Source organism: Rutidosis leptorrhynchoides, chromosome 8 (genome assembly GCF_046630445.1).
Source record: "Rutidosis leptorrhynchoides isolate AG116_Rl617_1_P2 chromosome 8, CSIRO_AGI_Rlap_v1, whole genome shotgun sequence".
Classification (NCBI taxonomy): Eukaryota; Viridiplantae; Streptophyta; class Magnoliopsida; order Asterales; family Asteraceae; genus Rutidosis; species Rutidosis leptorrhynchoides.
The window spans coordinates 306,811,820-306,830,577 of NC_092340.1; the positions used below are offsets into that span (position 1 = coordinate 306,811,820).

General features: G+C 39.4%; 1 protein-coding gene across 1 annotated transcript; it reads left to right on the forward strand.

Moving 5' to 3' along the window:
- Window positions 1-6,922: 6,922 nt before the first annotated feature.
- On the forward strand, window positions 6,923-8,639 carry LOC139864394 (GDSL esterase/lipase At1g29670-like). Its single transcript, XM_071852972.1, has 5 exons — window positions 6,923-7,151; window positions 7,358-7,482; window positions 7,757-8,002; window positions 8,092-8,329; window positions 8,425-8,639. Exons 1-5 carry the CDS (start codon window positions 6,923-6,925, stop codon window positions 8,637-8,639), a joined length of 1,053 nt encoding a protein of 350 aa, XP_071709073.1.
- Window positions 8,640-18,758: the final 10,119 nt, after the last annotated feature.

An 18,758-nucleotide genomic window follows, 5' to 3' on the forward strand; every position in this document is an offset into this window, starting at 1 on the left:
GTGGGTACAATAGCTTCTGACCCATACACCAAACTGAACGGAGTCTCACCAGTGCTCGCTTTAGGTGTTGTTCGATGTGCCCACAACACCTTTGGTAGTTCATCCACCCAACCAACGTGACCATGGCCCAATCTGGCTTTGATTCCCGCCACTATATCGCGGTTGGTGACTTCGCATTGGCCATTTGCTTGCGGATGCACTACGGATGTGAAAGTTTGCTTAATATTAAGCTCTGCGCACCAACTGCGAAAAGGATCTCCCACAAAATGCGTGCCATTATCACTAACGATTTCGTTTAGTATACCGAATCGACAGACGATGTCTTCCCATATAAAATTCCGCACTCTTTTTTCTGAAATTGTTGCCAGCGGTCTTGCTTCCACCCACTTTGTGAAATAGTCAATTGCAACAATCAAGAATTTAATGTTTCCTGCGTATGCAGAGTATGCGTAAGATACAAATGTATGTAATGTATGATATGAAATGAATGGTTATATTACCTCGGCCTTTCGAAAATGGTCCGACTATGTCAATTGCCCATTTGCAGAATGGCCATGGTGAGGAGACTGGAATCATGGGATGCGCAGGTGCTCTGCTGATTGGTGCATGTATTTGGCAGGATTCGCAGCGCTTAACTATGCTTGCAGTATCTACGTACATAGTTGACCAATAATAACCTAGCCGCATAATCTTTGACACAATACACATGTGCCCCGAATGGAGATCGCATGCACCCTCATGCACCTCGCGTATAACCTCCTCTGCTTCATTCGGGCCAATGCACCTTAAATGCGGTCCTAAATAATTTCTTCGATATAGGACATCACCTTCAAGGGCGTACATTGGCGCCTTGGTACGAACTTTATTTGCGTCAACAGAGTCCGCGGGTAACGTGCCATCTCGCAGAAAAGCAATGATGGGTGTCATCCACGTTCAGCTGGACTTTTCAACAGGTGCCACTAAAGGCATCATAACAATAGATTTTGCATGCAGTTCTTCTATGAGAACTCTTTTCCCCAGATGATCAAAGGCCAATGCAGCCAACTGGCTAAGAGCATCCGCCTTCTTATTTTGCCCTCGCATTACATGAGAAATTTGAAAAGCCTCAAACTGGTCAGCGAGGTTATGAACAAGCGATAGATATTGCTGCATGGCTATGTCATGCGCTTCAAAGTGTCCACTAACTTGGCTGCATACTAGCTTTGAATCCACGTAAGCGTGCAGAACTTTAACATTTAATTTATGCGCAATCCGCATGCCTGCTAACGAAGCCTCATATTCTGCTTCGTTATTTGTAACAGCAAAATTAAACCGCAACGCATATGTATGCTCTTCGCCATCCGGGCCAGTTAAAATTACCCCTGCACCTGCGCCAGATGCGCTACAGGCACCATCGATATATAACTTCCATGGTGTCAAAATTGGTGCAGGCATGTCCCGATGTTCAGCCGATGCTTCAACATCTGCAGGTAACTCTGCTAAGTAATCCGCAAGTATCTGAACATTAACCGCGCTTCGCGAAGAAATATTTATTTTGTGTTCCCCTGACTCAACTGCCCATTTAGCCATTCGGCCAGAAATCTCGGGCTTATATAGCACCTGAAAGAAAGATGATTGCGTTAGTCAATGTGGTATTCCCGGACATTACCGCAAATTAGGTAGTTACCAATCTGTTTGATCGGTTGATCAGTTAGAACCACAATTGGGTGTGCTTGAAAGTACCGAGGAAAACATCGTGCTGTGTGAACTAGCACATATACTAGCTTCTCAATTGGTGAATAGTTTACTTCGCTTGCTGTCAGCGTCTTACTTACGAAGTAGACCGGCATTTGCGACTGAGAAAACCTCAGCGTTATTTGTCCACGAAATCAATAATTCATATATATAAATAAAAGAGAATGGATTACCTTTCCGCGATCCATGATAAGGACCGAGCTGACTGCTTCTTTTGATGCCGCAAGGTATAGCGTAAGCGTTTCGCCTGATACTGGTGCAGTGAGTGTTGGCAATTCAGCAAGCACATTCTTCATCTCTTGAAAAGCTGATTCAGCTTCCTAAGTCCATACAAAGTCTTGTCTTTTTTCTTTAAATAATTCTTCAAAGTGTTGAAGAATGGTAATTGCCGTTCCACAGCTTTTGACAAGAACCGCGTGATCGCCGCGAGCTTCCCGGTTAGACTCTGCACATCTTTCTTTGTCTTTGGAGATGGTAAACTATCAATGGCTTCGATCTTTTTGGAACTCGCCTTGATTCCCCGCGCCGTCACCACATGACCTAGAAACTTTCCTTCCTCCTCCCCGAAACTACACTTGTACGGGTTAAGCTTCATGTTGATCTTGCACAAAGACGCAAACGTTTCTAGGATGTCCGCGAGTATTTCTTCTTCGGTGTTACTTTTAATTACCAAGTCATCGACATATGCTTCAAGATTTCTGCCAATTTGGTGCTTGAAAGCTGTGTCAATTACGCGCTGATAGGTAGCGCCTGCATTTTTTTAATCCGAAGGGCATCTTCGTATAACAGTAAATACCCTGCGGCGTATGAAAAGCAGTTTTGTCCTCATCCTCTGCGGCCATGAGGATTTTGTGATAACCCTTGTACGCATCCAAAAAACATTTGTACCGAAAACCCGATAATGATTCTACCTTCCAGTCAATCTCTGGGAGAGGGTAGTTATCTTTAGGACACGCTTTATTAATGTCCTTAAAATCGACACACATCCGCCAGTTACCGTCAGCCTTCTTTTCCAACACAGGATTAGCAACCCATGTCTGGTACCGTACTTCCCGCAGGATGTTTGCTCTGACCAGGTTATCAACTTCTGTGCATAACCAATCACTGCGTTCAAGGGCCATGTGCCGTTTCTTTTGCCTAACAGGCGTGAGTGATGGGTTAACATTCAACTTATGTTCCGCAATATCCCGCGGAACCCCAGTCATGTCTGATTCTTGCCATGTGAAGACATCTGCGTTAGCTAACAAGATGCTGTGCAACTTAGCTTTAGTTTCGGTTGACAAGCCTGCGCCAATTTTGATTCGCTTGTCCGGATGCAAGCGATTAGCTATGACTACGCTGCTTTTAAGTTGCTCTCCTATGCTGGGAATGTCTACAGGCACAACTGAACCACATAACTCGGTTGTTTGATGTGACGTAATTGTGGCAATTCCTCCCATGGTAGGAAACTTAATCAAGTTGTGCACCACTGAGGGTATAATGTTAAAACGTCGTATGAAATTTCTCCCCAGAAGCGCATTGTAAGGTGAAGTCGAACGAACCACATAGAAGTCGATTAACTCGCTTCTAGTCAACTGCGGATTATTGTCATCCGCTAGCTCTACTACAAGTTCTATCCGGCCTAGCGGCCATGAGCTTTCCCCAGAGAATCCTGATAGCGTAATATCGGGTTGGCGCAACTGTGCCTTGACTTATGCGGGAAGAAAACAATAGCAGTGCTCGTACATAATGTCGACACCGCTTCCGGTATCAACATGCATGCGTTTAATCTGTATTCCGCGATCAGGAATGCGACACGTGATGATAACAGGCTCATTAACTGTGTCGATTGACATGACATGAGGGAATGAAATTGGGATAAGTTCCCAATCCTGGTAGTCATTGTATTTTCTTCACTGACCAACTTTCTCTGCGTCAACCATATTGATGGTTAAATCGGCACCTTTAGTTTTATCAGTTTTTTGCCATGCAAAATTTTTGGCTTTTGAACCCTCTTCTGCGGCTTTTCCCTTATCTTTATTTGGTGGTTTTAGGTGGTCTAACTTTCCTGCGCTCAACCCTTCCAACACCCGTTCCATTAAGTTTTTACACCGATTGGTGTCATGGCCGTGATCGTCATGGAACTCGCAGTACTTCGTTTTATCCCGCTTACCAAATTCTGTCAGCAGAGTTGAAACCGCAGAGGTTGCACACACTGGTTCGGTGGCCAAAATTTCTTTTGGTGTTTTAGACAGGCTTTTGAGCAGTGCATAGTTCTGATTATTAATGACGCGCTGATTATTGTTTCGATAATTACCATGTGTGCGTCCCTTATCACTTCTTATGGGACCACCACTAGGATACCTTCCATGATCGCGTGAACGATCATCATCGTCTTTCCTCTCGTTGTGTGAGCTAGCTGTGGGAATATCATTATCTTCGCCACTCCGCATATAATCATGGCATTCATTAAGTGCTTCTGCATAAGTTGTTGGCACCGTATGGCGCAGACGCTTGACCAGCGTTGGATGACGTTCTGAACTTATACCATGTATGAGCCCAGAAATCTGCTGCTCCAGTTTAAGGTCTAGTATACGCAAGCACTCATTAGTATATCTCGTAAGAAATTCACCCAAAGATTCCTTGGGTTTCTGTACGATATCATGACACTCAATATGAGTGCGCTTGCGCGGCCTCTGATTTTGATGCTACAACAAAAACTTTGTTCGTAAATCCATGAACCCGGATATGCTGCCTGCTGGGAGCTTATTGAACCATTGGATATGCTGCCTGCTGGGAGCTTATTGAACCATTCGTGTGCAATACCCTGCAGTGTCATGGGAAATATCTGACATGCAATTGGATCCACCCATTCCTAGGTGCGCATTGTGCCTTCAAACCGCTGCAGGAAATCATCTGGATCAGTCAAGCCATGATAGGTACCCAACGTGTGAGGTATCTTTGGTGCTGATGGAAACGGATATGCAGTTATGTGCGGAGGAAACTTATCAAAAGTAGTTGGTAGCTCAAAAGGTGGTTTAACAGGGTCACCTTTGAGACCTGTGAAGAAACGCTTCATCATATCCTGAACAAAGTCAGGTTGTGAAAATAAGTGAACCATGTCAGGAGGCGCACCCTGCATAAATTGCCCCGCGAGGTTCGCCTGCCCCTTAATATTTTGCCAAGACTGCCCTGGCGTCTGCGCATATGGCCAAGGCTATTGTATTGGGAAAGATGGGAGCCCTGACGGCACAGAGTACACAGGTTGATGAAAAGGAATCGACACCCGTGGAGCAGATGTCTGCGAGACATGCGGGTATGCTGCTAAAAGTCCGACTGTATGAGCAGTGCTTTGCTGTTCTGCAGTTAGTGGTGTCCAATGCGAGTTTGCGTCTGGAATGACACCAAATCCCCAACTATTAAGTAATGCCTGCGCATCCGCAGGGGTTAGAAACTGTGAAACTGGAGGCGGCGGCTGCCAAGGCTGCAACGGTGTAAACGACGAATTTTGTTGATCACTCTGTGTCTGCAAAGGGATTGAAACCGTAGTGCTGTAGATGGGCATCTGGCCACAATATACTACATGCGGCCCCACAGTTTCTCCGCCAGTGCCAACAGAGATAACCCTTGGATCCACTGCGGAAAAATTTAGCCGTGTAGTTGTAACCGGCGAGTTTGCCCTTGGTGGTGTTATTCCATCTGGGTATATCGGCTTATACCTCTGAAAAGGTTCGCCGGACATAGGTGGAGGGTAAGGCGCGATTCCCGCCCCCGTAGTCATAGCTTGCGTCTGCTGATTACCAGACGGCGTGTTCTGATTATCAGTTTGAGTACGTTCCGATGATTCCCCGGAAGTCATGATTCTGTTAAAGAAACAAAAAATTCGAAAATTTTGTGAGTAACGAGCCTTATAATTCAAAAGTTTAAAAGAAAAAACAATTAAACACGTCTTGAATTAATTCGGCTCTCAATGAAAGCACCACTTGATCATGCGTATATTTCCCAAAGGTCAATACACATGTTCAATACATTTAAAGAGGTTTAAGGATCTTAGAACTTGGCTCTCTGGTCCGGCTACCGTGAATAACCCTGGCCAACATGATGATGTCGGGAGAGTGGCTAAGTGATTAAGTCCACCTTCGATGACGGCCGTCGATCGGAAGACCCTAAATAAGGTTGTAGGCAACAGTCGTGAAAGAACTAACATGTTAACCTTAGAAGATGATGATAGTTGTTACGTGAGATGTGCTACGTGAGATCTGATCTTTAGAATGACGATTAGGGTTAGCATATATAGGCAAACCCTAATTCTAGAATCCTCCACGATTGTGGTAATCCTTTCCATAACTAACTCCCCCGTATCTCGGATATAATTATGGAAAAGATTACCGAACTTGGTCAACAAGTAACCGCCATACCGAGAACAAAGTATTCAATGCGCTACCGCACACCGCAGAGATTCCATGCGCATGCGCACACTAGTGCTTGCCCGCGTATAGCATGCGCTTGCGGGTCGCGGTATCATTAACCACTTCATAGTCGTACATCATTATTTGGGTTAATGCTACATATTTTATTTATTTAAATTAATTGATACATGAAATCAAAGCCAAATTTACATGCTTAGGGTTTGAACGAGTATTAGTTTTTGAAAGAGATTATTTATAGGTAACCGTCCACTGATTTTGTTATTGTTAGTAGAGGTTACCATATGAAAGCATCCGAACTATGTGCTTATATACAATTTGAAAGGTGCGCTGCCTATCTTTCTGGACGTTGATAGGAGAGTTACTTTCACCTCGTATACATAGATAAGGTACTAGTCTACTAGAGGTATTCATTAATTTATTTTTGGTATAAATTGAGAGTCTGTTACTCAGCTTATTTATTGTAGCATTTGTGCAGTGAGCAAATGAAATTTTTAATTTTTGATAAGCCGCCTACAAAAACATTGGAGGAGGTCTGAGAGAGATATAAGGTATTATTCTACAATTGAGATGTTTGTTGCATTTTAGTTGAATAACTAGTTGAATGATCCATACGTTTAATATTTCATGATTATATTATGCACAACATATACTCACTCTTTATGTTCCACGCGTTTTGCATTTAGAATTAGCAATTCTCACCTCCTTGTACCTCAACTAACATTATTCTTTCCAGTTTGAAACCTCATGTTGTAATATTTCATCAAAAATAGACAAAAAAAATGGCTAATTATCACATTTTTATAGTTTTACTGAAGTTTGGAGTACTTGTAGTCACTAGTAAACCACAGGTCCCATGTTACTTCATATTCGGAGACTCTTTGGTCGATAGTGGCAACAACAATGATCTCGTAACAACGGCCAAAGCAAATTACCTACCTTATGGCATCGATTTTCCAAAAGGCGTCACAGGCAGATTCACCAATGGTCGAACCATCGCAGATATGATTGGTCTTTTTTTTCTCCTTTTTAATAAACTAACATTAGATTATATTTCTTATATATAAGTTTGGATCTTTTCTTAACATATGGTGAGGTGATATATTATATTAAATATATGAATCATCAGTTGATACATGAAATCTTTGTATTCTTCAAACTAAATTGAAATATATCTTTTTCACTCATTAAAAACATAGTTATTTAGTTCATTGCAGGTGAACTTCTAGGTTTCCACGAGTTCATTCCAACGTACGCCACAGTAACCGATCATCAAATGAGTAAAGGAGTAAATTACGCTAGCGGTGGAGCAGGCATACGATGTGAAACTGGAATTCATCTGGTAACTGCACATCATATCATATACGAGTAATATTTTAAGTAATGTTTCCATTTCCATCTGTTTGAAAAGCGTGTCCGATTCTATGTCTCTTAGAAACAGACAAATTTTCAGATTGGGTGATGACAAAGAAATAGTTTACTAAATTAAGAGTTCTAGAGAAACAGATCATTAAGTGAAAAATCAAACATACATCTTTGTTCAAAAGCAAGAATTGCAATGCGATCGATCAATGAAATCATGAACTGATCGATGAATCTGTTTAATTTTTTCAAAGGGTGATCGAATAAGCTTAAAAAGACAATTATGCAACCACAATACAATAGTTTCACGCCTTTTTGATATACAAAGGAACATCACATTCACCAATCAACACCTCAACAAATGCATATACGTAGTATACACCGGAAGCAACGATTACATCAACAATTACTTAAGGCCAACCATATACACAACGAGCCATATTTATACACCTTATGAATATGCAACAAACCTCATACAACAGTACTCTCAAGAACTTAAGGTAAATATGCTATTTTTCGCTTTGTACCACTTTTTGGTTACACTTGTATTTTCTCAATCGTAATTGAGTCATATCTTGACACTTAACAGAATTTGTACAATTTGGGAGGTCGAAAAATTGTTGTGTTTGGTCTTCCTCTAATAGGATGTGCGCCTGCTGTAATATCATATTTTGGTACTAAAGGAAAGCGTTGTGTTGAGTCAATTAACGATGCGGTTAAACAGTTTAATGACAAACTTAAGCCTCTTGTTGATGAACTAAACCATGACAACCAAGATGCAAAGTTCACATTTATCAATGTTTCACGCATTTCAGAGATACAAAATGGTAATCAAACAACAAACTATTTGCATTTGCATACAAGTTATAAACAAGTACAAAGATTAGTTAACCATTTAATATTTTTTCTTTATTGTTTTCAGTTATACCATTACCAAATTTTCCTTGTTGTGAAGTGAAGGCAGACGCATTATGTGCTCATACAACAAATATTTGCAATATTCGTGCATTGTCTATTTACTTCGATGGTTTACATCCCACAGAAGAGGCCAACAATATCATCGCGGCTACTTCATATATTGCGCTGTCAGATATGGATGCTTCCCCTTATGATATTAGTCATTTGATTCGACTTTAACGTGGAGTTATGAATTCTGAGATAAAATTTAAGTAAATTTTTGAAACCAAAACTGAATATAATTATTAAGATAACTACTGGAGATAATCATATGTGCAGCCATAAAAGTAATAGTCTCATGCTGTTAACCTGTTTGGTGTATATTAAAAATTTGAGGGCTAAGGTTTATATAAGAAATGAATTTTAAAATACCTTAACGACAGCCCTAATGTCATTAGCATTTTCGTATTAAAATTTGGGACTGATATTTTGCCCAATGACTTGTTGGGACTGATATTTTGCCCAATGACCCAGTGGCTCGGAACATTGCATATTGCCCAGTGGCTCAATAAGGTTAGATAAAATGTGCTAATGTAGTTGGAGGAGACGCCCAATTAGCTCATATCTTATATTTTGACCAAATGTATCCGTGATAAATAAATAATAGAGTAAATTATATCGATGTGAAGCATATTTTAGAGTGAGGAGGAAATAATGAAATTCATCTAGAATCATATTAACTGTGTCAATACAAATAAGAGTAAAGTAAATATGTGGCTGTTATACACCTAGTTGAGTGTAGAATCAAAAAATGATTCGTGAATAAGATTATGAAAAGTTTAAAATTTTGAAAAATGTGCACCCAACTTATTTTTCAACCAATGAAATGTTGATTCTACACCCAACTTATATGTATAACAGTCACATATTCACTATCCTCGTACAAATAATCAATATGCATGGAAAAACTGTTGGCGGAAATCTTCCATGCGCTAAAAACGCTTCAGGCACATGGGCGAACATTGTTAGATGTATAGAATTGACACACACCAACAATTACATCTCAACAAGCAGTTTACGCCTAAAATTGGGTAATGGTTCACACACACTGTTTTGGCATGACCCTTGGATTTTTGAAATCTCTCTTGCTGCTCGTTTTCCGAGTTTATTCTCTCTTGATCAGAATCGAACAAGCTCAGTAGCCTCTAGATTTTCTAATGGGTCTTGGTTGTGGTTTTGGCGTCGGCCTCCAAGAGGAGGTGTGGAAGATAGTGAATTCACAGAATTATGCGAAGCTCTTCACTCGGTTTCCCTTTCTGCAGTTTCGGTGTAACAACCCAAACCTTGATACGCTAAAAATATGACCAATTTTTTTTTTCTGTTTCAATACATCTGGACGGCGTCCAGATATGAAGGCCAGGACGGCGTCCAGCTTTTTGGGACGGCGTCCCAATGAACTACCAGGGACTGATCCCCGTGCTCAATTTACATGAGCGGAAAACCCGCTTTCTGACACTTTCAAATGAAACCCTTTCTACAACATGTCAATATAAGTTAAACTAAGAGATTTCCACAATAAAATCGAGTTTTACAACTTCGGGCCCACATCGGTCGTTTTACGAGTTTTGTTCAAAAATACAAGTTTCGACCGTACTAGTTTAATTTCCAAACTACGCTAGAGCATGGTGTTTGGGGTTAAACTACCCAAATCGTAGCCGAACTTCCAAAAAGCAAATCCCCCGAGAGTCACTAATCCAACCGAATACCTTTGCCCTTATCCACGCCGGAGCCTAAAAAGGTAAACAACGAGAGGGTAAACAAAGCTTAGTGAGTGCAATAGTTATACATATACATATATAACCTACTTACTTGCAACCACTTACACAATATCGTATACAAACTTGTAACTCAAATTGCATGTCATCATACTCGTAAGACTAACAAGTTGTGCAATATCACAAAACCGCATTAGCATATACTCAACACAATATATATATATATATATATATATATATATATATATATATATATATATATATATATATATATATATATATATATATATATATATATATATATATAATATACTAAACAATCAACAAACCCCCATATGGTTAACCATAAACGCTATGGTGCTACCGGCTCGATGGTTCACACCATACGCATTTGAGTCATACTCTTTTATAGTGCTACTGGCTCGTGGTTCACACTTTGTTTTATAATGCTACCGGCTCGATGGTTCACACTTGATGCTACCGGCTCGATGGTTCACATCATGATTTTATAGTGCTACCGGCTCTTTGGTTCACACTTCGGAGCTACCGGATCGATGGTTCATGCCTCATTTTATAGTGCTACCGGCTCGATGGTTCACACTTTGACACTTGTCACATACATGTTATGGCACTACCGGCTCGATGGTTCATACCATAACATTCACAAATAAATACGCCATATACACATACGTATAATTACTCCACTCACTTTATAGTCTTTTGTGAAAGTTAGCCGAACTTGCAACCTTCAACGTAACGTACCTATTACATTAGGCACATAATCAAACACACAATCAAGTTGGTTAACCAACTCACTCACCAACCTAGCGTCATTTCGACCCTTGGTGCAATTCCGACCCATTTGCACACTTAACCCTAAAATTGGGTCAACTTCGACAAAGCCCTAACGCTAGCCAATTATGGTCTTAATACCCATATAATCACAAGTTTAGTGTGTTAACATACTTATTTAACAACTTAGGTCATCAAAGACCCGCTTGACCCATTTCGAGGTTTACACGTCCATTCGGGTCACCACATAGCCAAATAACACCCACTTACATAACATCTAGGCGTGTTTGTAGTTAACTAACCAATTTAAGGTTCATAAACACACTTAACATTTCAAAACCCTAGGTAAGTCATCTTTGAGTCCTTATGACTCAAACTTACCCAAAAATCCCCAAATTACTAACAAATGGGTTTTATGTTCATCACTAACCCAAACCCTAACCCCTAACCAATTAAAATAAGGAAATCAAGGTTAAGACTTATCACTACACTCAAAATGTAGCTAGGGACTAGATGAACAACTTTAAAGCACGCGCCTTGACCCGAAACAAGCTTTTTCTTCCTCGATTTGAGCTTTCTCACACAAGAATCACACACTCTCTCTCTCTCTCTCTCTCTCTAGAATTGAAGTGGATATGAAGTGGTGGTTGAAAATGGAGTAATGGCACTCCATGAACTGATCTTGTGGCCTTAGATTCGTCCCACAATTGAAAAGAAAAAACTACCCCCATTTAATATCTAAAAGAACATAGCTGGCCCGTCAGTTCAACTGGAAGGCGTCCCGATTTCAGGACGGCGTCCAGTGCTTCACATTGGGACGACGTCCCATCTGTTTGGACGGCGTCCCACACTACTGGAAAACATGATCTTACAACTCTCCCCCACTTGAACCGGATTGCGTCCTCGCAATCCAAGCCGCATGACAAGCAGGAAAATAGACCAAAACAAACTCCTTGGATTCCCATGTAAACTCGGAACCCTTACTACGACGCCATTAAACCTTAAAAGTTCTCACTTCTTTATTTCTCAACATTTTCACCTTTTCATCGAGTATTGCAATCGGCTCCTCAACGTACTCTAACTTATTATTTAGCTCAATCTTGTCCAATGGCATCCATGAAGAATCATCCGCAAGACACTTACGAAGATGGGAAACATAAAATGTATTATGGATTCCCACAAGCTCTTCGGGTAATTCCAAACGATACGTAACTTCACCGACACGAGCTAAAATCTTGAATGGTCCAATAAATCGAGGAGCTAACTTTCCCCGTTTTCGAAATCGAATAACACCTTTCCATGGCGAAACATTAAGCATCACCATGTCACCTTCTTGGAACTCAATTTGTCGTCTACGCTTATCGGCGTAAGATTTTTGTCTATTTTAGGCCTTTTTCAAATGAGTCCGAATCGTATCAATCTTGCTATTCCTCTCTAAAACCAAATCGGTGCTCCCGATTTCCCTTTATCCCACTTCACCCCAACAAATTGGAGTTCGACACCTACGCCCATAAAGCATCTCAACTACCACCGAAATCAATAATACACGTCCATAACATATCCTCCAATGTTTGATTCGTACGTTCGGTTTGACCGTTCGTTTGAGGATGGTACGCCGTGCTCAATTTAAATTGTGTACCCATATCTTCATTAAACTTTTCCCAAACCGAGATGTGAAAGGGGTATCTCGATCCGAAATAATAGATATAGGAACCCCGTGCCTTGATATCACTTCCTTGATAAACAACTTAGCCAAATTCTCCGATGATATCGCTTCCCGAATGAGAAGAAACAAGGCACTTTTCGTCAATCGATCAACTATTACCCAAATCGAGTCAAATTGGGTTCTCGCCGTCTTTGGTAACTTTGTAATGAAATCCATGGTAATGTGCTCCCATTTCCATTTCGGAATTTCTAACGGTTGTAACGTACCATACGGCTTTTGATGTTCGGCTTTAACTTGCAAACACGTAACGTATTGTTCAACATATTTAACAACATCACGTTTCATGCCCGGCCACCTATACTCTTTCCTCAAATCAAGATACATTTTTATCTCGCCCGGGTGAATGGAATACTTTGACTTGTGTGCTTCATCAAGTAGCACTCGTCGGAAATCTCCCATTCTAGGCACCCACACTCGTCCTTGAAAAGACAACAAACCATACGGACCTAAAGTAATAGACTCCGTTTGTCCCACGATTCGTTCCTCATGCTTATTGTTAACAAAAGCTTCGATTTGAGTCTCGCCAAGCTTTACAAGAAAATCGTTAGTAATAATCATGCGTAACGATCCTACTCGTATCGCCGGATGTTGACTCTTTCGACTTAACGCATTCGCGACCACATTCGCCTTACCCGGATGATAAAGTATTTCACAATCATAGTCTTTCACCACATTCATCCATCTACGTTGACGATAATTCAAATCTCGTTGATCAAAAAGATGTTTTAAGGCCTTGCTTCATTGGTATCCATGTTTCATGGATTCGAGAGTGACCCAGGTTCGAGTCTAACAACTAACAACTAACCTTGCCTTTCAAAAAAAAAAATGTTTTAAGCTCTTGTGATCAGAATAAATCGTACACTTGACACCATACAAGTAATGGCGCCAAATTTTCAAAGCATGAACAACCGCCGCCAACTCAAGATCATGAGTCGGATATCTTGTTTCGTGTTCCTTTAATTATCGAGAGGCATAAGCGATGACTTTACCTCTTTGCATTAGAACACAACCGATCCCATTTAAAGAAGCATCACAATAAACCGTCATGTCTTCTACACCTTCCGACAACACTAGAACCGGAGCTTGACATAACTTCTCTTTTAGCAATTGGAAAGCAATTTCTTGCTCGTTTTCCCAATTAAATCTAGCGTTCTTTCTCGTTAACTTTGTCAAAGGAGAAGTGATTTTAGAAAAGTCTTGGATAAACCGACGATAATAACCGACCAATCCGAGAAAACTTCGGATTTCCGTAGGCGTAGTCGGTCGTCCCCAACTCTTCACCGTCTCAATCTTCCCCGGATCTACTTGAATACCATCCTTGTTCACAATATGGCCAAGGAATTGAACTTCTCTTAGCCAAAATTCACATTTGGAGAATTTTGCATACAACTTCTCCTTCCGCAACGTCTTCAACATACCACGCAAATGATGTTCATGTTCCTTCATACTCTTCGAATAGACAAGTATGTCGTCAATGAACACAATCACCGACTTGTCTAACATAGGTTGGCACACTCGGTTCATAAGATCTATGAATGCCGCCAGTACATTCGTAAGACCGAAAGGCATAACTACAAACTCATAATGCCCGTAACGCGTTCGAAAAGCCGTTTTCTCAATATCTTCCTCACGGACCCGCATTTGGTGATAGCCGAACCGTAGGTCAATCTTAGAGAAATACGTTACACCTTGGATTTGGTCAAACAAATCGTCAATCTGAGGCAATGGATAACGATTCTTTATCGTCACTTTGTTCAACTCCCGATAATCGATACACATCCGCATACTACCATCCTTCTTCTTCACAAATAAAACCGGAGCGCCCCATGGTGAAGCACTCGGTCGAATAAAACCCTTCTCAAGCAACTCTTGGGTTTGATTTAACAACTCTTGCATCTCCGTTGGTGCTAAACGATAAGGAGTTTTAGCAATGGGAGTAGCACCCGGAACCAACTCGATGTGAAATTCAACTTGTCTTTCCGCCGTAACACCATGCAATTCATCCGAAAAAACATCTTCGAATTCACTAACCACCGGAATTTCATGAATGGATGGTGGCTCTTCGCGAGTATCAACTACATGAGCAAGGAAAGTCATGCCACCACTAACAAGAAAACGACGTGCCCGTGCATAAGTGCATAATGGCACAAGTCTTCACCGTCTCTCGCCATGAATAATTAACTCTCCCCCACTTGGGGTCTTTACACGAATAGATTTCTCATGGCATGAAATATCGGCTCTATTACGATCGAGCCAATCCATACCAACGACAACATCAAACTCACCCAAAGTCATCGAAATGATATCAATTTTAAACGTTTTGGAACCGAACACAATATCACAATCATTACAAACATCTACCCCTAGCACCGTCTTACCATCCGCTATTTCAACTTCTACCAGATGACTTAACTTAGCTAGCGGCTTATTAAGTTTAGGCACAAATTTTAGAGAAAAACAAACGATAGATTAGCACCACTATTAAATAGGATCCATACCGGATTAGAGTTAACCATGAAAGTACCTGAGACAACTTCGTTGGATTGCTTGTCCTCATCATGGGTCATCAAATAATTACGTCCTCGAGCCGTACCCGCCGCCCTCTCCAACTTATTAACATGATCGTGTTCAAATCGGGACACTCCAGCCTTCGGTGCCCTTCTTTACCATAATTATAACAAGTGAGTTTGCTCGGCGCCTTGGTGCAATCACGGGCCAAGTGCCCCCTTTGATTACAATTAAAACACGTGGGTCCATAACTCAAAGAACCACCCTTCTTCACGCTATTAGCACTTTCGGAACCCTTCTTACTCTTTTTGTTCGAAAAGTTCGAATGACTCTGTGATGATCGCTCCAAATCCATATGGACGAACACATCATTCATTGATTTCATTGCGAGGTATTTGACCTCTATATGATACGTTTTGTAAACATTGCATTCTTTTGAAAAGGCATACCATAAATGAATATTTAAATCAAAGGTTTTTGACATCTGATGATTTTTACATATAGACAATCACCGTATATAATAGTTTACAATAGTACTTCCATTGACAATGCAGTCAAAATAAGGTACATGATGATGAATTGGTGAATGCAACGTTTTCTTGAAAAATATGCCATATAAGACTCCATGCACATAGCTTGTCTATCATATAAGCAAACAGCGGAAGACTTCTAGGGAACCTGAGAATAAACATGCTAACAAGTGTCAACACAAAGGTTGGAGAGTTCATAGTTTGTATGTTTCGCATAATCTGTATATAAAGATGGATCACAAGATTTCAGTTGTTTCATCCAGAAATGTTTATCAAAATATTCTACGAAATTGAGCACCCTGGTAACTAAACTTAACGTATGTATAATTTGTACCCTTTGTATAATCATCTTAATAATACACGCAAACCAACGTGTACGCTTCTCAAATAGCATACGTCCGTTAAAAGGCTAGTGCTCTAGCTCGGACGGGGATATCGAAGATTAATTGAACAGTTCAAAATTTTGAGATTTAACTTCATAGACTTTGTTTAGCATGTCGGAAACGTTAATCATACAAGATTAAGTTTAAATTTGGTCAGAATTTTCCGGGTCATCTCAGTACCTACCCGTTAAAGAAATTTCGTCCCGAAATTTGAGTGAGGTTGTCATGGCTAACAATAAAAAAAAGTTTTTATGACGAATATGAGTCGATAAATAGAGTTTTATCACCGTTGAATAATATGGATAAAACAATCCAATTACTTGAAGCGTATGAGAGAAGCCGTCGTAATAAAGTGAAATGGAGAATAGAGATGCGTCTTATCTCTTGACGTAGTAACGATTGATTTCTGGAATTTAAGGAATAGAAAATCTTCATAATCTAAATAAGATTTGATTCTTCGGGAATTAAGAAAATTAAGATTTCCTTTGATTAATTGCGTAATCTGCCTCGATTGTTATGTCTGATATTTTGCTATAAATTGCCCACTTCCATTTCATTATTTTCACCACTCCCACATCTTCTTCCTCATTTCATACTTCCAAAAGATTGTGAAATGCTTCATCCAGTTCTGATTCTTGATATACTCCTAACCTTCATATCTGTCATTCTTCTCTTTCATTTACCACCGGAGGATTTTATTTACTTTTACTTTTATCTTGGGGTTATAGTGTTATTAATTTTCCCGTGTCTTTACGTTGCAATACGTATTGATATACACGGTTTGTAAATTTCGGGGTTGTTTTCGGGCTTTATATTTTCCATTATATTTCGGAGCTTTATGCTTTCGTTTTCTCTTCCCGACTTTAAGTCAAGCGAATAATGGTCCTAAATTCGTAGCTATACATTTCGGAATGAACATAATTAATGTTCTAAGAAAGAAACGGTAATAGCACAATCTGACTTGTCAAATTACCAGAATACCTTGAAAAAAACCGAATCATTAAGAAAATATTTTCTTGATATATTTAGAGATTAAATAGAATGAAAGAGTTATGTAACATGGTTCATGATGAGGGTATGATCTGTGAACCTTTATCACGTTCCATTAGAAACTCAGCATGACTTACTGTAATATAATCACGTTGATCAAGTGTCATTATATTATACTAACTCATGCTTCAATTCCCAACACTACTTCAAAAACATCCATTTTTCAAAATTTTCAGAAATTAGAAACTAAAATAGTTTCTTTTATGATGTAACACGGATAGCGTGAAGAGATAAATGATTTCAGATAAGAATAGTTATGAAAATATCTTCAGAAATATGGAGGATATTTATAATGGAAGATACGATGATATCTTAGAATTTTTAATATCGGAGGATGATGCGGAAAATCTGTTTGTGAAGGTTTAGAATAAGAAGTAAGCTTCTTACTAATGGTTTCAGCAGACACTGAATCATTTGGATTCTTTGAAGGTAGATTTTGTCCTTGTGATTTGTCTACAGCTTCCTTCATACTTTGCTCAACCCGTTTTCTAGTTTCAAACCTTCTCTTTTTCTGTGCTTTTCCAACACACTACTCTTTATCATCAAACTTTCGACTGTTAAAGTCGTTTATAGTTTTTGCTGATTCATCAGCATTTTTCCAAAATTCGTAGAACTAGTTTAGTAGTTTGGGGTGTTTTTCAGAAACTTCACATTCGAAGTATGTAAGTCTAGAAGATAGACATTATATGTATATATATAACTGTTGGCATAGAATTGCTGCGAAATTCAAAATACTGGTTGCTAATTCCCGGTAGTTGGTATGGCAATTATTGTTACAAGATGTGGATGAGTACATGATAGGGTTTTAATGAGTATAATGATTTTTCAGAAGGTCAAGGATTAATGAAGTTGTTAGTAAATTTACTGCAAATGTGGTGGAACATAAAAGGTTCCCCGGTAACAAAAACGTATATGTCAAGGTTACAATAAGGTTAATATGAAAAGTCGAAGTTGACTGGTTGAAAGTGTAATAAAACTGGATACTTTGAAAAGGATGGCAAGATTATTTTCAGTAATAACAATGCTAAAGGATCTTTCACATTTTTGAAGTCAAAGTATAGCTTTGAAAGATGTAGAGATCTAAGAATGATGTCACCCGTTAAATCTTGACTTGGATTCTGATCCGTCAATATCAGAATATGTAATTGAATTTGTATGGAAACGATTGTATATCGCTGTGAGCATAGTTAATAATTTTTGAATCAAAGTTGAAGAATGTACAGTGTAACATATTAATTGTGAACTTATATATTCCCGAGTATTACCTACCCGTTAAAGATTTCACAATTAATATTTTGTATAAAAGAATTTTCATTACAGTCTTTATGAAAATATATGTATGTATATTTCTTCAGATGTAATACAGATTTAATGAGTTAATATCATATTAAGCTCATTTGATTATTAACTTGAATTAGAAATGAATAATCTCTAAAACATTAGAGATTACATAATCTTCGCGGAGTATTTCACTAATGAAATCAATACTTCATTATTTATTCTTATTGATATTCCTTGGTGAAGGGTGTTGATATTCGTGGAATTCTTGCAAACTTCGTAAGGTGCAAATGATGTTTTCTAAAAAGTTTCGAGTG